At 39.2% G+C, this 17,541-nt stretch overlaps 2 protein-coding genes across 2 annotated transcripts; one reads left to right on the top strand and one right to left on the bottom strand.

Annotated features, from left to right (window-relative positions):
- Positions 1-1,938: 1,938 nt before the first annotated feature.
- Positions 1,939-4,614, bottom strand: slirp (SRA stem-loop interacting RNA binding protein). The gene is made up of 4 exons (XM_071546844.1): positions 4,534-4,614; positions 3,811-3,869; positions 3,622-3,729; positions 1,939-2,470 (listed from the first exon to the last, which is right to left on the bottom strand). The coding sequence occupies exons 1-4, from the start codon at positions 4,595-4,597 to the stop codon at positions 2,402-2,404; spliced, it is 300 nt and encodes a 99-aa protein (XP_071402945.1). The 5' UTR covers positions 4,598-4,614; the 3' UTR covers positions 1,939-2,401.
- Positions 4,615-4,821: 207 nt separating this feature from the next.
- alkbh1 (alkB homolog 1, histone H2A dioxygenase) lies at positions 4,822-15,926 on the top strand. Its single transcript, XM_071546845.1, has 6 exons — positions 4,822-4,959; positions 6,521-6,629; positions 7,636-7,798; positions 11,277-11,367; positions 12,529-12,722; positions 13,988-15,926. Exons 1-6 carry the CDS (start codon positions 4,822-4,824, stop codon positions 14,400-14,402), a joined length of 1,110 nt encoding a protein of 369 aa, XP_071402946.1. The 3' UTR covers positions 14,403-15,926.
- Positions 15,927-17,541: the final 1,615 nt, after the last annotated feature.

Here is a 17,541-nt window from a genome sequence, read left to right as displayed (position 1 = left end):
TTCGACCTCTCCTTGTTTACGTTTTCGACGTGAACGGCGCGCAAAGCATTCTGGTTAATATAGTACTAAACCAGATTGACGCTGATATTTTTATTAACAAAAAGGTTTGCATAATACATGCACGATGAAGACAAATATTACTTTTACTTCACCCATCAATAATGGGCCGGCGTGTTTTTTATTATTATCAAAAAAAATCATGTCTTGATCGTCGCAGGTTCATTCTCACCATACGACCAGGATGACGTATAAAACGCGCGTCACACAGTGGTCAGCTGTTCATCCAAAAGAGAAACTGAACATAGAAATAGAATAGGTAGAGCCATGTTATTCCCATGAAAAATAGTACAATTCCTGTCAAGTATTCATATACTGTATCATACCTGAGAATTACTGATTATCTCTAGTATTGTTTTTTTCTAATATGTGAAAGGTTTTTAATGTATTTTTGTACGTTTTCTCTTTAGATAGAGAGTCAGTTCTGTCTATGCAAAATGCCCTGATATTGTGTTTGGATTTATGTATATGGAATTTACCGAATAGGCACAAAAATGTAAGAAGATTATCTAATGAAGACAGACTTGCAATCATGAAACAAGACCATAATTTCTTTGATAGGCCTAACTGAACAATGCAGTATCTATCCAGGATATATGGTTGGATACTATGTGACTTTATGCTTTTATCTTGGCATGTTCACTGTATTGACCTCTAGTATTAACCTATATTATACTCATGTAGTGTCTATATGCATTTATATTGTATATACAATTTGCTGTCTGATGAGGTTGAATACTTCTTGTGGGGGGTTTGCCATTGCAATATAGTTAATTGAATTACGTATGCAAATTAGGCAGTGAGATGACATGAAATGCATTCGTTGGCTATACGAAGGGCTAATGGTTATGAATCTCATTTTCATTTTGGGATTTGTCTTTACATTTGAACTAATGCTGGCTCAGTTTCCTAAAAATTAGAATTCCTTTTGGCTCTGTAAGTGTGCTCGACTGTACAGAAATGCTTCAAGTGTGAGTCTTTTCTCCAATAGAAAGGTAACAGCACTTTTTCTGAGTACAGCATTTCTTCTAGTTGCCTTGGGTATTGGCAGTAAATGTGCTTGAAGTTTTTTTTTTTTTTTTGCTTTGTGCGCTCTTTGTTGAGATTTGATCCCTCTCCCCATGGGACATCTGTGTATAAAGCGGAAACTTTTCTAAGGTGTCAGCAGGGGTTTCTGAGAGCGAATACAGCGGATAAAAGTCGAACCACCCTTTCAAATTTTGCTAGTTTTTGTGGCCTTCAGGTTATCCAAAGGCACCTCGACTAAGTATTAACTGAAGGGTGTGAAGGCGTCTTAGTTTTCCATTTGTAATACATTGTCAGAAATGAGTAGGCTGGCTTTTTTCATGATCTAGAGCAATAAAAACTAGAAAATTCCAGATGATGTTTACTTTTCATGGTATCAAAAGGTGAGTATTACAGCTACCGTTCATGCTCGCACTGTTTATATCTTCCTCTCAGACTGAGGCTTCAGTATCTATCTACCAACCACAACTCAACAACACTTGGTACCATGCAATTGAACAAGTAAGGCAGTGGTTCTCAACACGGGGTCCAGGGACCACCAGGGGTCCTTGAGGGGGCTCCAGGGGGTCCCCAGCAAATTGCTGAATTGTTAAATTCACTATCATTTCATTTACAAGAAGTTAACACAATTAAAGAATGCAGAAGAATGATTATTTTGATCATAGTTTCTCTGTCATCTCTCTACCTACAATACAGATAGTCATGGAATTCTGGACAAAATCATATCTAACAATAAATAAATTCTCAGATTTGGGTCCTAGAGGAAATATCTCATAAATGGGGGTCTGCGGCTCTAATGTGGACTAAATTAGGAGTCATTTATATGAAAAAAGGTTGAGAATCACTGAAGCAAGAGACATGAAAACAAAATGTTTTATTGCCATATGTTGGGAAATTTGCCACAGCTGTTTGAATAGGTAAACGACATTAAATACATCTACCTATGAAGTGTGTATTGTCCGACCACTGTTGACAGTGTGTGGCAGGATGGTGATAGGAGATGCAGCAGTAAAACACCAATGACAATAAATACAAAGACAATCATCACCATTACAAGTAAGAAGGACTGTCGCCTTATACAGCTGACAGTGACACTCAGGCCCAGATTCAGTAAAGGTTTGCACAGGGAAGAGCAGAGTGGCTTCCATCTGAGACGCTCACATCAGATCAGAGAACGCTCCAATTATACAGGGGCTTTAGGGCAGAAAGGGTGCCAGCCTCGGTGGATTAGTGGAATCTTAGTGAATCTGGACCCGAGAACGACGACATAATAGTGGATCATTTTCTCTCTCATACACACAGCGATTCACACACGGCTTCAGTCTTCTTCGCTGTATTTGTTTAACCTCGGCCCTGGAAACGCCCTCCTGTTCCTCTGAACCTGGAGCTGAAAGGAAAGAAGAGGGTAAATCCATCTGTATACAGTGCATATATCACAATATTTTTTTAAATTTCTCCCTTATTCCATTCTGCATACATTTATTTTTTAAGTATGTTGCTTATTTTTGACCAAGAGGAGAAGCTACGATTCTCGTCTGCCTTAGGCAGTGAGATCTGACGTAAATATCAGATCAAGAGTAGAATCAGGAAGGACAGGGGAAAAGAAAATTACAGAAAAACATATGGGTTCACTCACAATGTGCATCTAAAAGTGGGAGAATTTGTTGTGTTCTTTTATCTTTCTATTTTCCTTGATTTGATTCTTTTAATGCAATGCATTTTGCATATGAATATATGCAAATATATATGAATTTTATCTTTTTATCTGTCTTTTATCTGCCTTCTATTGATGTAAATTACTTTGAGCTGCATGTTATGTATGAAAGGTGCAATACAAATAAAGGTTATTATTATTATTATTATTATTATTATTTTAGATTCATACGCATTGGCATACTTTTCATTCATACATTTCCACTTAATAATATGATATGATGATAACCAAATTTGAGTGAGCACAATACTATGAAGCTGATTTAGAAGTACAATGCTTACAACTTGGACTACCATAAGTGGAATTAGATGACTGAAGTTAATTTATTTTACTACTGTGGCAACAGAGATTAGATTAATGCACAAATAACATTACTGGAAGTAATATACTGTGGGTGAATGGACTATTATAAGCAACTGCAGTAACAACTGTAACTTCATCCATACTGGTTAGTAATCCATCCCCCTCACCCATATTTCTAACAAATACAAAGCATATTGAAATTGTCAGCAGGATATGTTTATAAAGCCCCATAATTGGTTATTTTATTGCTCTATTGTGTTTATTATTTCTGCTGTTTTGTTGGCTACTTTACATTCTATTTGTGTGCTTCTATTCCATTTTCTTTTTATCTTATTTTCTTTTTTTATTCTTTGCTGTATCCTATTCCTTTTTGCTGCTGCCAACGACCCAATCAGGACAGGAATCATTCGTTTCATCTCATCTCTATCTCACAAATCAAAAGTCTACATGTCCATCAAGTCTTAAAAAGACCACAACTAGCAAAAAAACAGATATGATCAGTCTTGTTTGAAGACATTTACCCTGGCTCCCTCCAGTACGTGTGGGTCTTTCTGAAGCGCATTGTTCAGGCCTTCCTCTGTTGAGTATCCGATCCAGCAGAACCCTCTGTGGAAGCCCGTGTCCTTATCCTAGCAGGACAGAAAACACAGTCACACACAAACCAAATATTTGATTTTTTTAAAAATCATTCTAATACTGTGAGAACTTACAAAAGGCAGTACACACTTCTTCACAAGGCCAAACTGTCCAAAGTACTCCTTCATCTCCTCTGAAAAAGGAAAATGACACTGAGTGATGGGTACAAGTCACGAGTTGGCTAGGCACCAATATTGCATTCCAAAGCCCCATGGAAAAAATATGGCAATTTGATGGTTTGATGGTTCCTTGCTTATAACCTTTCATAAATCATTGGGGTCTTCTAGGAAAATCAGCATATATAAATAATCCACCAAGCAGCACTGTATTTCAGTAAAATGTGTTGTTTTTTTAGAATTTGCTCCCACTCTGCGCTAGCTACTTTATCTCAGAAGACTGTGGGAGAGACGACAACCAAATTGAAATTCAATTGATATATGTGCTACTTATTACATTGTGTGCATGCCGATTTTAAAATGGTCCCCTTATTATTCAGAAACCGGGTTGTACCGGGTATGTATGCTTGTCGATAAGCAAGAAAACATTAAAATTTCAGATTTTTTAACAGAGTTTGGCGACAGCAAGACGGTCTCTCTACACCGCATTTTTTAAGGTAACGTTAATGCTCCACACAGGCACGTAGCGGGGCTAGTTAGCTAACCTAGGTGGCTATGGCAGTAATGTCAAGGCTACACTTTTAGCATACAGCGGTGTAAAAATGTAAGTTATGGCCTACAGTCCCGTGTCCCACGTAGCCTCTAATAGGAACGGTGCTTGAAAATTAAATTTCAACTTACTGCTTGCTAAAGTCCATGGTACTTTAGACACAAACACCTCGAAGATTCTCTTAGTCGACGCCATGTTTCGTCCTTGGCCACTGACCTATGACTTTTATCACGTGATGCAAACTGGGACATGGCGACATGGAAAAATATGTCGGTTTGCTATTTTAGGCGTAAGAAAAATGTGTTGTTGTATTTTGAAAATTGTGTTCATATATATTATTTGAGGTCAGGTTGAAATACGTGACATTATAGACGCGTTCCTCTGTCACGATATGCTTGAGTTGAAAGGTCAGTTTAGTGATGGCCAAGATGGCAGCCTCCATGGTGGAGCATGGAGAAGATGCATTTAGGAAATTATTCAAGTTTTACAAGCGAAGAAACCCTCCCCCTGACTTCAGCGATGTCATTGACTTCTCGAAAGGTTTATGCAGCGAAAAGGTGAGGGAATATGTTTAACTATATAAAAGGAAAAAGAGGCTTGGGTGTGTGGTAGCTCTGCAGACTAGATAGTGTTTTTACAATCTGACACTTGCTACCTCTGTAGACTACCCTGTATTTTGTGGTAGTAAAATCACCCCCAACTATCGTTACGCATTTCAAAATTCAATTCTAATGCGATGCTCTTGTAGTTTACAATCCAAACAAGAGTCCATGCTGGTATGAAGCGTGCACGTGCCCGATTTTCATACAAAAATGAGGTTTAAAAGTGAGTGACAGCCTGATGTAGTCAGATGTGGGACCAACTGCGCAAGCGCAACGGGGAACGAGGCCCGTTGACCTTTGCTGAGCCACGGCAATTTTCATGCATTAGACCCATTATTCACTTTTGGACAGAGGTGGAAAGTAACTAAGTACATTTACTCGAATACTGTACTTAAGTACAATTTTGAGGTACTTGTACTTGAGTATTTCCATTTTATGCTACTTTATACTTCTACTCCACTACATTTCAGAGGGAAATATTGTACTTTTTACTCCACTACCTTTATTTGATAACTTAAGTTACTAGTTACTTTGCAGGTTCATACAAAATTTAATCAACTAATAAATTGTGATGTATTATTATAGTTTACTGTAAGCTACCCAGCAGTATATACAGTAGTGGAAATCAGCCCCACCTTTTCCAGCTGCAACATTAAAGTGATGCTTACACATTAATGCATCAATAATTATAATTCAATAATATAATATATACTGTATTATTCTGAAATGGGCCATTCTGCATAATGAGTACTTTTACTTTTGTTGCTTTAAGTAAATTTTGATGCTAATACATTTGTACTTTTATTTAAGTAACATTTTGAATGCAGGACTTTTACTTGTAACAGAGTATTTTTATACTGTGGTATTTCTACTTTTACTTAAGTAAAATATCTGAGTACTTCTTCCACCACTGTTTATGGATAGCCACATGTAATGATTATCAGGCTATCATTTTTACCTGATACCTTTGAATGATGTCTGTCTAGATTCTGTGACATGCTGTTGACAGATGCAGTTGCAGATTCAGTCAATTCAGTGAACTGATGAATCTAATCAATTCATCCATGCAATTGATAAGATTAGATGGAACTTTATTTCAGCCAGGAAAAAGAGAATTTAAGCACACAATAGCAGCAGAAAATGCCTGTCCCTACAATTTGAATTAGTAATGCATACTTACTATAAGTAAACAATTAGTAACATCTGTAACTAGCAACTGGAAATGTTATCATAAATCTTAGTACGCCGTTTCTTTCCCATAGTTTCCACATTTATAGTGTACTTGTTGGAATTGTCAGCAGCATATTTCTATCCTACTTTATTGCTTTTATTGTTTTATTACTACAGTATTTCTACTATTTGCTTTGCCCTGCTGAATCCTATTACTATTTGCTGCTGCAGTGGCCTAATTTCCACAGGGCTCAGTAAATTCTCATTTTATCTTATGTAACTGGTTTACACATAAAATGAAAGTTAGTGAAACTTCCAGTGTGTGTGTCTGTGTGGTGACTGACAGGTAGTTTCTGCTAAACTGGATCCTGCTGCAGTGAGTGACGTGGAGGCCAGGAGGGTTGGACTGCGGCCTGTCAGAGACTGGAAAGCCTTTGGTCTGCAGGGCTACCCAGGTAAACACACCCCATCAGGTCTTATAAGGTCTCAGCCTCTGAACAGTGTCTTTGTACCAAGATTATCAGAATGGACAAAATGTGACATCAGAGTTCTCAGACTAATACTGTATACAATATTTTAATCAATAGAGAAACCCAGATCTGGTTGAAAGCGAACATGAACATCAATACAACATTCTCATTTATAATTTGTAAGAAGTAAGGTTTGATCATTATGGGTTTTTGAAGGCCGATACCGATATTTTCTGCTGATCGATTTAACCATTTTCATGCCCAAAAAATGACAAACAAAATACCCCAAAAATTACAAAAAAAAAAAAAAAAAAAAACCACAAAAATTCAGTGTTTCCTCCAGATTTGTATTCTTTGGGTGAAAAAGCCTCTCTAATAGACTGTTGAAAGTAGGGTTCAACTGATATTGATATTTAATGGTAAATACATTTTTATGCATACATTTTATTTTAAGTATATTTATATCAATTTTAACCATAGAATTCCAAGTATTCAGTGTTTCAGATTTTTTTCTTGTCGAGGTGGAAAAGCTTTGGAAACAGCGTTTGTAATTTTATGTTATTGATGTTTTTATTCTTTTATTCTGGTACTGCTTATTTAATTGTGTTGTATCTACCACACTGTTTATTATAGTCCTCCCCTTATTTTACTGTATTTTGTATTTTTTTTATTGTATTTTATTTCAGTGCTGAATAATTTTTTCTTCTGTTTGTTTTAGCTGTGTTTTGAAAACTGCTATGGAAATAATGTTTATTATTATTCATAATTTATTAATAATAATACAAAAAACTTACCTTAGACAACCAGTGTAATGGCTTGTAATCAATCACACTGCATTATACCAGGTGGACGACACTGACCGGACCAGATCCCATCTCTAACTTACAATATCAGCTAGATATATTGGCAACCAATTATGTTTCTAACCCTGTTCAAGATGTTTCAATATGCCGTTCCATAACCCGGTACTGTCCTGTATTCTGCTGTTCAGGGTTCATCTTCATCTCCAACCCCTTCCTGCTGGGCTCCCAGCCCTTCTGGGTCAGGCAGTGTCTGAAGAGCTACCCTCAGAAACCCAACGTCTGTAACCTGGACATGCACATGGCGCCCACCGACACCGAGGACATCTGGGGCAAGAGTGCAGAGGCCCTCAGGTGATACCGCCCTTCTATTGCCCCTTCACTCTGACAGATCTCACATAGATTGGACTGGTTTTATCTCACAGTATTCACTTAGAGAACCAAAACTAGAGATGTTCCGATACCATTTTTTCCTTCCCGATACCGATTCCGATACCTGAACTTGCGTATCGGCCGATACCGAGTACCGATCCGAAACCAGTGTGTCCAAAAATATATATATATATTATTATTATTTTTTAACAGCTGTATACTACTAATTGTTGTATGGCCTGGCTCAGGTTAAACTCTTTGGAAAACATGAACAAATACATACAGAAAATGAATGACATAGAACTTTATTATCTAGTTTGACAGTCAGTCATAACTGAAAAAGAGCATAAATAAATACATCTAGGAATAAATAACAATTCCTTTAAAAAGTGCAGCCACAATTTAGTAAAATAAAAGACATTTAAAATTTTAAATAGTACAGTAACAATATACATTTATTATATAAGTATAGATTTCCGGGAAAACGGCCATTTTATCTGGGTGAAACTACTTTAAAGTTGATTTTTTTCGGGGCTAATAAATTACGTGATATCTGCATAGACTCGCGTACTCGCCGATACCGGATCCAGCATTTTAGGCTGTATCGGAGGCATTTCCCATACTGGTATCGGTATCGGAACAACTCTAACCAAAACCTGGGCCAGTGCACTGCAGTTGGTCATGCCTTAAAGCATTTTCAGTAGTGTTTTCCGTTGATGTGACGACCTCTGGCGGCCATATTGGAGGTCCTCAACTTGAATAACCTAAATTTAAAAACAGGCCTGTGTTGCACAATTGAAATGTTACCCTAGTGTAGTAATCTAATCTTAATCTAAGATGAATGACTTCAACCTGAATTTAAATGATTTAAAGTAAGATTTCAGCAATAATCAACAAAAGTAATCGAAGATGTTGGTGTAACCCACCCTGCGTTTCTAAATTTACGACTCAGCTGTTGCAACAGTATGAAAAAGACATGGTTAGTTTCTGTGCTGTTCTTCACTGGGAACTGATAATCACTGTGTTCTTGCAAACACATCTGATTTGTGCACTAGCTAACATATCTAGTAGAAGCTAGCATTAGTAGTGGATAGTAGTTGCATGTTAACATTAATATTGCTTACTTTTCTAAATTATCATGTTGGCTAGCTAGCTAGCTAACAAAGCCAAAAACCAGCAGTTTGTTCAGGTTAACTGAGCTGACTCTTCTCAAGCTACAACTCAGAGTGTTTTGGCTGAAAACGAGACAATGTGCTGTGTCACAGTAGCCTACATTTGAAAGCAAATATACCTTATCAGAATATTCACTTTTACTAACATTACCTACACCTTTACCCACACCACATCAGCCGTTTTCAGGTAGCCTATGTCTGCTTTTGTAGTCTGGTTGTTATATATTTAGACATTATTTGCACACAGAGCAATTCTCCAATGGTTCTCCATGATGGTGCAAGCCATGATTGCTTGATGATTTGTGATGCAAAGCCTGTATTATGGAATATTCTGTCACCTACCAGCATACAGTACAGGCCAAAAGTTTGGACACACCTTCTCATTCAATGCGTTTTCTTTATTTTCATGACTATTTACATTGTAGATTCTCACTGAAGGCATCAAAACTATGAATGAACACATGTGGAGTTATGTACTTAACAAAAAAAGGTGAAATAACTGAAAACATGTTTTATATTCTAGTTTCTTCAAAATAGCCACCCTTTGCTCTGATTACTGCTTTGCACACTCTTGGCATTCTCTCGATGAGCTTCAAGAGGTAGTCACCTGAAATGGTTTTCCAACAGTCTTGAAGGAGTTCCCAGAGGTGTTTAGCACTTGTTGGCCCCTTTGCCTTCACTCTGCGGTCCAGCTCACCCCAAACCATCTCAATTGGGTTCAGGTCCGGTGACTGTGGAGGCCAGGTCATCTGCCGCAGCACTCCATCACTCTCCTTCTTGGTCAAATAGCCCTTACACAGCCTGGAGGTGTGTTTGGGGTCATTGTCCTGTTGAAAAATAAATGATCGTCCAACTAAACGCAAACCAGATTGGATGGCATGTCGCTGCAGGATGCTGTGGTAGCCATGCTGGTTCAGTGTGCCTTCAATTTTGAATAAATCCCCAACAGTGTCACCAGCAAAACACCCCCACACCATCACACCTCCTCCTCCATGCTTCACAGTGGGAACCAGGCATGTGGAATCCATCCGTTCACCTTTTCTGCGTCTCACAAAGACACAGCGGTTGGAACCAAAGATCTCAAATTTGGACTCATCAGACCAAAGCACAGATTTCCACTGGTCTAATGTCCATTCCTTGTGTTTCTTGGCCCAAACAAATCTCTTCTGCTTGTTGCCTCTCCTTAGCAGTGGTTTCCTAGCAGCTATTTGACCATGAAGGTCTGATTCACGCAGTCTCCTCTTAACAGTTGTTCTAGAGATGGGTCTGCTGCTAGAACTCTGTGTGGCATTCATCTGGTCTCTGATCTGAGCTGCTGTTAACTTGCGATTTCTGAGGCTGGTGACTCGGATGAACTTATCCTCAGAAGCAGAGGTGACTCTTGGTCTTCCTTTCCTGGCTCGGTCCTCATGTGTGCCAGTTTTGTTGTAGCGCTTGATGGTTTTTGCGACTCCACTTGGGGACACATTTAAAGTTTTGGCAATTTTCCGGACTGACTGACCTTCATTTCTTAAAGTAATGATGGCCACTCGTTTTTCTTTAGTTAGCTGATTGGTTCTTGCCATAATATGAATTTTAACAGTTGTCCAATAGGGCTGTCGGCTGTGTATTAACCTCACTTCTGCACAACACAACTGATGGTCCCAACCCCATTGATAAAGCAAGAAATTCCACTAATTAATCCTGATAAGGCACACCTGTGAAGTGGAAACCATTTCAGGTGACTACCTCTTGAAGCTCATCGAGAGAATGCCAAGAGTGTGCAAAGCAGTAATCAGAGCAAAGGGTGGCTATTTTGAAGAAACTAGAATATAAAACATGTTTTCAGTTATTTCACCTTTTTTTGTTAAGTACATAACTCCACATGTGTTCATTCATAGTTTTGATGCCTTCAGTGAGAATCTACAATGTAAATAGTCATGAAAATAAAGAAAACGCATTGAATGAGAAGGTGTGTCCAAACTTTTGGCCTGTACTGTATTTTAGTGAAATATTCGCAGTATGAGCATTAATACAACAGTCAGCTGGATCACAGGGTGTTCTATTCATGCTCTCTTTCTCTAGCTCTCATTAAGAATTTACTCTGTGTACTGGACAGCTCACAGGTGTCAGTCAACTTTCCCCAAGTCTTGCACTGTTGGCCACGGCTGGAGAATAAATTCACGATTTGTTATTGAGGTTGGGGAAAGCGTCACTTCTTCCACCCCAGTTTTCCCAGCTGCCCTGGGAATTTGAACCTGTTACCACCGGCATCTCTCTAACTGCCCTCTCTGTTTGGATCCCTACAGGTTACCTCCTTCCGGTAAGAGGGAACCCAAGACACTGCTGGAGCGGCTTCGCTGGGTCACCCTGGGCTATCATTATAACTGGAACACCAAGGTAAACACCCCACCTCGTTGTCTAATAGGATGCTGCCAGGCAAGTCAATGCACAATACCAGTATTTATAATGGTAAATACATTTCTATGCACACAAAATACATTTTACTGGGATGTCTTGGTGACTCGGTGGTCTAAGGCAGTGGTTCTCAACGTGGGGTCCGGGGACCACCAGAGGTCCTTGAGGGAGTCCCCAGCAAACTGATCAATTATTGTTGTTCATTTACAAGAAGTTAACACCATTAGAGAATGTAGAAGAACGACTGTTTTGATCATAGTTTCTCTGTTATCTCTCTACCTACAATACAGACAGTCATAGAATTGGAGTTGGAATTGGAGTTGGGTCTGAGAGACAAAATCTCATCAATGGGTGAAAAAACCTTTGAAACAGCATTTAGAACAGGGACACTAAAGCTCTCCATTGAAATCCATAATAAGATAAGATAAGATTGCACTTCATTGATCCTCTAGGGCAACGGTTCTCAACGTGGGGTCCGGGGACCACCAAGGGTCCTTGAGAAGGTTCCAGGGGGTCCCCAGCAAGTTGATGAATTGTTAAACTTCACCATTATTTAATTTACAAGAAGTTAACACAATTAGAGAATGTAGAAGAATGACTATTTGGATCATAGTTCCTCTGTTATCTCTCTACCTACAATACAGATAGTCATGGAATTCTGGACAAAATCATATCTAACAATAAAGAATTCAAGAGACAAAATCTCATCAAATGGGGGTCCGTGGCCCTAATGTGGACTACATTAGGGGTCTTTGATATGAAAAAGGTTGAGAATCACTGCTCTAGGGGAAAGGTTTTAGGTTCCACCATGATGATGACGATGATGATGATGACGACGAGAACGATGATGATAATAATAATATGTTTTGTATTTTATTTTATCAATTATTTATCAATGATATTTAGAGTGAATATGAGACTAAATTAATTTTAAAGATGCACATTATGTGCATTGTACTTTCCCAAACACTACAGGAATGAGAGGAGGTGGGACTGAGTGTCTGTATGGCGACACATTGCATTCAGCAGAGATGGATAAATCATTTCCATTGCATTTGAAGGAAAAGGCCTCTGTCTCTTCCTTCATTCTATTCTTCATTCTCTTCCTTCATTCTATTTGTTTAATGTTGTTCCCGTTCATAGACGTACTCGGCAAATCACCACACGCCTTTCCCGAGCGAGCTGCACGCGTTGTCCTGCCACATAGCAGCCGCCTGCGGGTTCCCGGGCTTCGACGCGGAGGCGGGAATCCTAAATTACTACCGCTCCGACTCCTCACTGGGAATCCACGTGGACGAGTCCGAGCTGGATCACACGCGGCCGCTGCTGTCGTTCAGGTGAGAGGAGGGGAACAGTCCTGAAGCCAAAACCGCTGAGAGGAAAGAATTCTAATATGATACAGGGTTAGACAGATGTGTGTTTTTGAGGCCGATGCACTTATTTTTGGATTGATGTTTTGTGTTGATATTCAGTGTGACATGATAATAAAAACATATTGACTAGCTGTGGTCAGAGAGGGAACCTCCATCATATCAGAGGTGGGCTATACTGGACCGTATCAGATTTTTAATAAAAGGCCAACATTGTCCCGATCTGTCTAACCTAATATGTTATGTAGGTAGTATAGGACACTGTAATTAATATTTGATGTGTACAGTTAACATGAATAACACTTCTACAAATGGTTTATTTCTCTGGGAGAGAGATGTTGGTTAGGGCTGAACAATTAATCAAAATTTTATCGAAATCGCAATATGGCCTACTGCAATTTTCAAATCACAGGAGGCGCAATATTTGTTAACCGCAAAATGTGTGTCAAAATAGCATTTTAAATGAAATATTGTGGTGCTGCAGAGATGTCCTGGCCTACACATCATATTCTACAGACTTAAGAAAACATCTTTGTTTGGTACAGATCCCCGCAAAAATCACACCATAATCATTTTCATACGTTTTTGTTGTGTGTTGTGTATGTTATATTGATAAGACACAATTCCAATCACATAATGTGTCAAAAACAAATTATCAGTTGGGTGTGAAAAGGAAAATACTAATCACTTTAGGAAATTAATATGTTGTCATTATGGTATAGGACACTCCAATCAATAACTGTGAACAAGACCAACATTAGGACTGAACGATTTTGAAAAAATATCTAATTGCGATTATTTTGACTGATATTGCAATTTCGATATGATTTGCGATATTAGAGGGAATGATAATTTTTACATCATTATTCTCATTTTCATTGAAAAACGTATTCAAATGATGATGGTGTGATTTTTGCGGGGATCTGTACCAAACAAAGATGTTTTCTTAAGTCTGTAGAATATGATGTGTAGGCCAGGACATCTCTGCAGCACCACAATATTTCATTTAAAATGGTATTTTGACACATTTCACCTTTAACAAATATTGCGGCTCCTGTGATGTGAAAATTGCAGTAGGCCATATTGCGATTTCGATAAAATTTTGATTAATTATAGATAAGGTTGGATTTTTACATAAAAATCATTACATAAAATAAAAGCATTGTAGAATTGTTCTTTTTCCTTAACCGCTGAAAACGAATGTAACGAACGCGTCTTGCTTTGACCGCTAGTTTCGGGCAGTCGGCCATCTTCCTCCTCGGCGGCACCCGGAGAGAGGACCCCGCCACCGCCATGTACATGCACAGCGGGGACGTGATGGTGATGTCGGGCCCCAGCCGCCTCCTCTACCACGCCGTGCCGCGCGTCCTGCCGGCGCCCCGGGAAAACCCCTGCCGCCCGGCTCTAGAGACGCACGCCCAGGAGGAGGAGAGAGTGGGGCCGGTGTCCGAGGAGGACTGGACGGTGTGCTCCAGGTACATGGAGAGCTCCAGGGTGAACGTGACTGTCAGACAGGTGCTGGGGCCCGGGCAGAGCTTCCCGGAAACACTCCCTCCTCGCAGCTGGACGGATGCGAGCCGGACAGAGGAGTATCACGACGGGTCATCGGACGGAGAGGGCGGAGGCCAGAAGAGGAGGAAGACGTGAAGTGACTCTAGAGACATAAAATCCTCCTGAACACCTGGCTTCAACATGCATTTCTAGATATGATTTTGCCAGGTTACATTTGCACCCGACATTAAAATGCCTCTACACATTGAAATCGTACCTCTCTTCACCTTGTCAAAACACTTAATACTTAAGCCTGGTTTATAGTTAACACAAGGCAGGCACATAAACCAGCTCATAGTACAGGCAAACCAAACCAGTCTGAGGTTATACACCGCTTATCCACATGGGGGCAGCAAAGCCACTAACCTGGAGCCAGTCCCACTGAGTGGGGTATTTAAAAAATGCCTACTGTAGAGTTATGTATACTTTTATCCATTATCAATCACTGCTAAAAGACAACGCTGAAAAGAAGATGCAATATACATACGTCCTTTAAATAGGTTGTGAATGTAAAGGGGAATTTTAATCTCTCGTTTTGCCCATGTGGAACTTGCATGAAGAGAGGCATTTCCAATGTTTCTGGATGTGTGTGGTTGTTCATTTAGCGCGTCTATTTGAAACACATGACATTGGAACATGCATTAGTCAGGTTACAAAATTCGGACTACTCTTTTTGCCATGTCAGAATGCGAGAAATACCCCTTGCATTGCCCTTTGTGGTGTTCTTTGCATTGCTTGTGCAGACCATGTACCGGGCCTTTGGCAGTAAACATCTCATCTCGCTTGTTCCCCATCCACCAGTGTCCTGACGATCCATTTTTGACAAGTATGTTACTGTCCAAGCTGCCTGACACCTGTTTGATTTGTGTTTCCTTGTTTCTGTACACTAAGATTTAGTTCCTGCATTTACTGCATTTAGTTCCTCCACTGCATTCAGACTTTGTTGTTAATATGGCCAAATGTGTCCAGAGACCTCCAGAGGTGGTTTGGATGATCAGTTCTTCAGTGTGTCTTGGGTACATTTATGTGTTTTTTTTCCCCTATTTGAATATCACCCAGGATGCGTGTTAATGCCAGGTGGGAAGGGGGTCACAAACAAAAACATAGATGCTTACATTATATTTATATTGTTTCATGGAGATGGTGTGCAATATTTAAGAAGAAGTTAAGATAGAAGTTGAAATTTTTCAAATCAGACAGACGTAGATGTTCCGGTAAAGCTCTGTTTGGGCTGTTGCTTGAAGAGTTCTACTTTGCATAACTGTGAGAGACATGCAGAACAGTGATATTTTTCTGTTAAATCAGTCTGCATTGTAGACTGATTAAGTAATGTGGCTATTAAGCTGAGCAAGTTTTAAAGAGTGACTTTTAGTTGTTTGGTAAAATGAATTAGAGGAAACAAAGAGGTTGTTTTCATCAGCAAGTCCTAGTTCTCTGTATCTCAGGTTGGGTTTTCTCTAATGAGTTGGAGGAGGGAAACCTTCATGACCCTATAGAATAAACCCATGTTATCTCACACATTACAGGATGCTTATGTCTTTTTTTTTTAATAGGCAAAAAACTCTAACCTCCCTACAATTTTTCTGAGCATTTCCTAGCAACCCCTGTTTCACACTCCTACATTTATATTCACATTCACACAGGGAGTTGCTCAGTACGACCAGTCATCTGCTGTCAGCCAGTGATCATTTCAAATTGTTCTTTGAATGACCAATTTGTAGAACAAACTGCAACAAACTTGCAACAAACCTATTAGACCCATTTCACAGACGGGAATCAAGTGCAGTCCAGATCAAAAGCAAACATTTTGCAGAAATTATTTAAAGTACCCCTAGACTTGTCCCAGGCTAATTTTAACTAATGGTGTTTATTAAAAAAACAAATTAGTTGAGCCACTCCAGAACAAAACATGGCCTCTAATCTGCAAGGAGACAGGATAATCCCTAGATTATTTTTTGATAGGTCTCTGTCCAAACTTTTAGGCCTAAAGTCATTTTAAAGAGTTTTTAAGGAGTCACTTTTCCCAACTTTACCATATGATTTGTAATGACACTTCATCAGTATCACATCACACATTATGAGGGCCACGACACATTTTTCTCTCTGTATTCTGACAAACTCCCCATCATGCACCTGTCCTATGTAAGTGGTGCAGCTGCCACTGCACCCCGATTTTTGCCAACAAGTCTTGTCCATGTAGCCGGTGCCCAATGCAGCCATGTCCCAGCAGCCATAGAACTCCATTGTATTAAAAAAATGATTAAAAACCCGTCACAGAGCCATGCTGCTGCTCTGCAGCATATTTCATCATCATGATGCACCGGGCCGGACCACTTTTTCCTCAAACAACTTAATAAGCCGGCTGTAAACACTTTGTGATCTCAGGAAAGTAGTTCTGTAGCACAGAAAATAGTCTCCGGTGTAATGAAGAATTTGTTCCCATTTGAATTTGATTTGGTAATAACTACAACAGCCTGACTTTTCATGGTAACAGTTAGTGATTTTTAAAATGGAAACTATGTCTTTGTGAGCTGGATTTCAAGGTTTTTAGCTTACAGTTGGAGCCAATGACTTCCGGGTTGACGGCTAAAAACGGAACGTGGGAAGTCAGAAAGTGACAGGAGTAAAGCAAACGCGTTGTTGATTTTGTTATTTTCATAAGATTTGTTGACAATAATAAATGTATTTTAAAAACACTAGCCATATCCTTTAATGTGAAGATGAACTGAATATTATGCAATAAAATTGTTTCTCATTGGACTGCCTATGAAAACAATACTTTTGATGATTGAAAATGGGAAAATTTGAATTTCCTAAGTAATTCCGCTTGGGGATGGAGTAAAAATGCAGCAGTAGTAGTGCACTCTAATATGATTTACCTTAAACACTCGGTCACACTAGACAATTTGAAAGGAAAAATCCACCTTTAAGCACTTGAACACTGTTAAAAAAAAAAAAAAAACAGTGATTAGTGATGTACCTTGCTTTTCTCTGCCCATTTTGTTGTTTGGTGGCGTTCAGTTCAGATCTTTATTGTCCCTCGAGGGGAAATTTGATTTGCAGTAGAGGGCAAAAACACAAACACAACATACAAGAGGACATGGGACATTAATCACAACAGTTACAGCAAACAACCAAAAATGTATCTGTTCATTAAAAGTATCAAACCATAGGAACGGTAGCCATAATAAAGTGCTGCTGAGCAGTGCAGTCAAGGTTTAGTGCAAATTAAGCG

This window comes from Centroberyx affinis, unplaced genomic scaffold (genome assembly GCF_046629955.1).
Source record: "Centroberyx affinis isolate AG114_WGS23_722 - 3 ecotype Tasmania unplaced genomic scaffold, CSIRO-AGI_Caff_v1 ptg005489l_1, whole genome shotgun sequence".
NCBI lineage: Eukaryota > Metazoa > Chordata > Actinopteri > Beryciformes > Berycidae > Centroberyx > Centroberyx affinis.
Note: the sequence above shows the minus strand (reverse complement) of the source record. Positions and strands in the feature narration are given on the sequence as shown.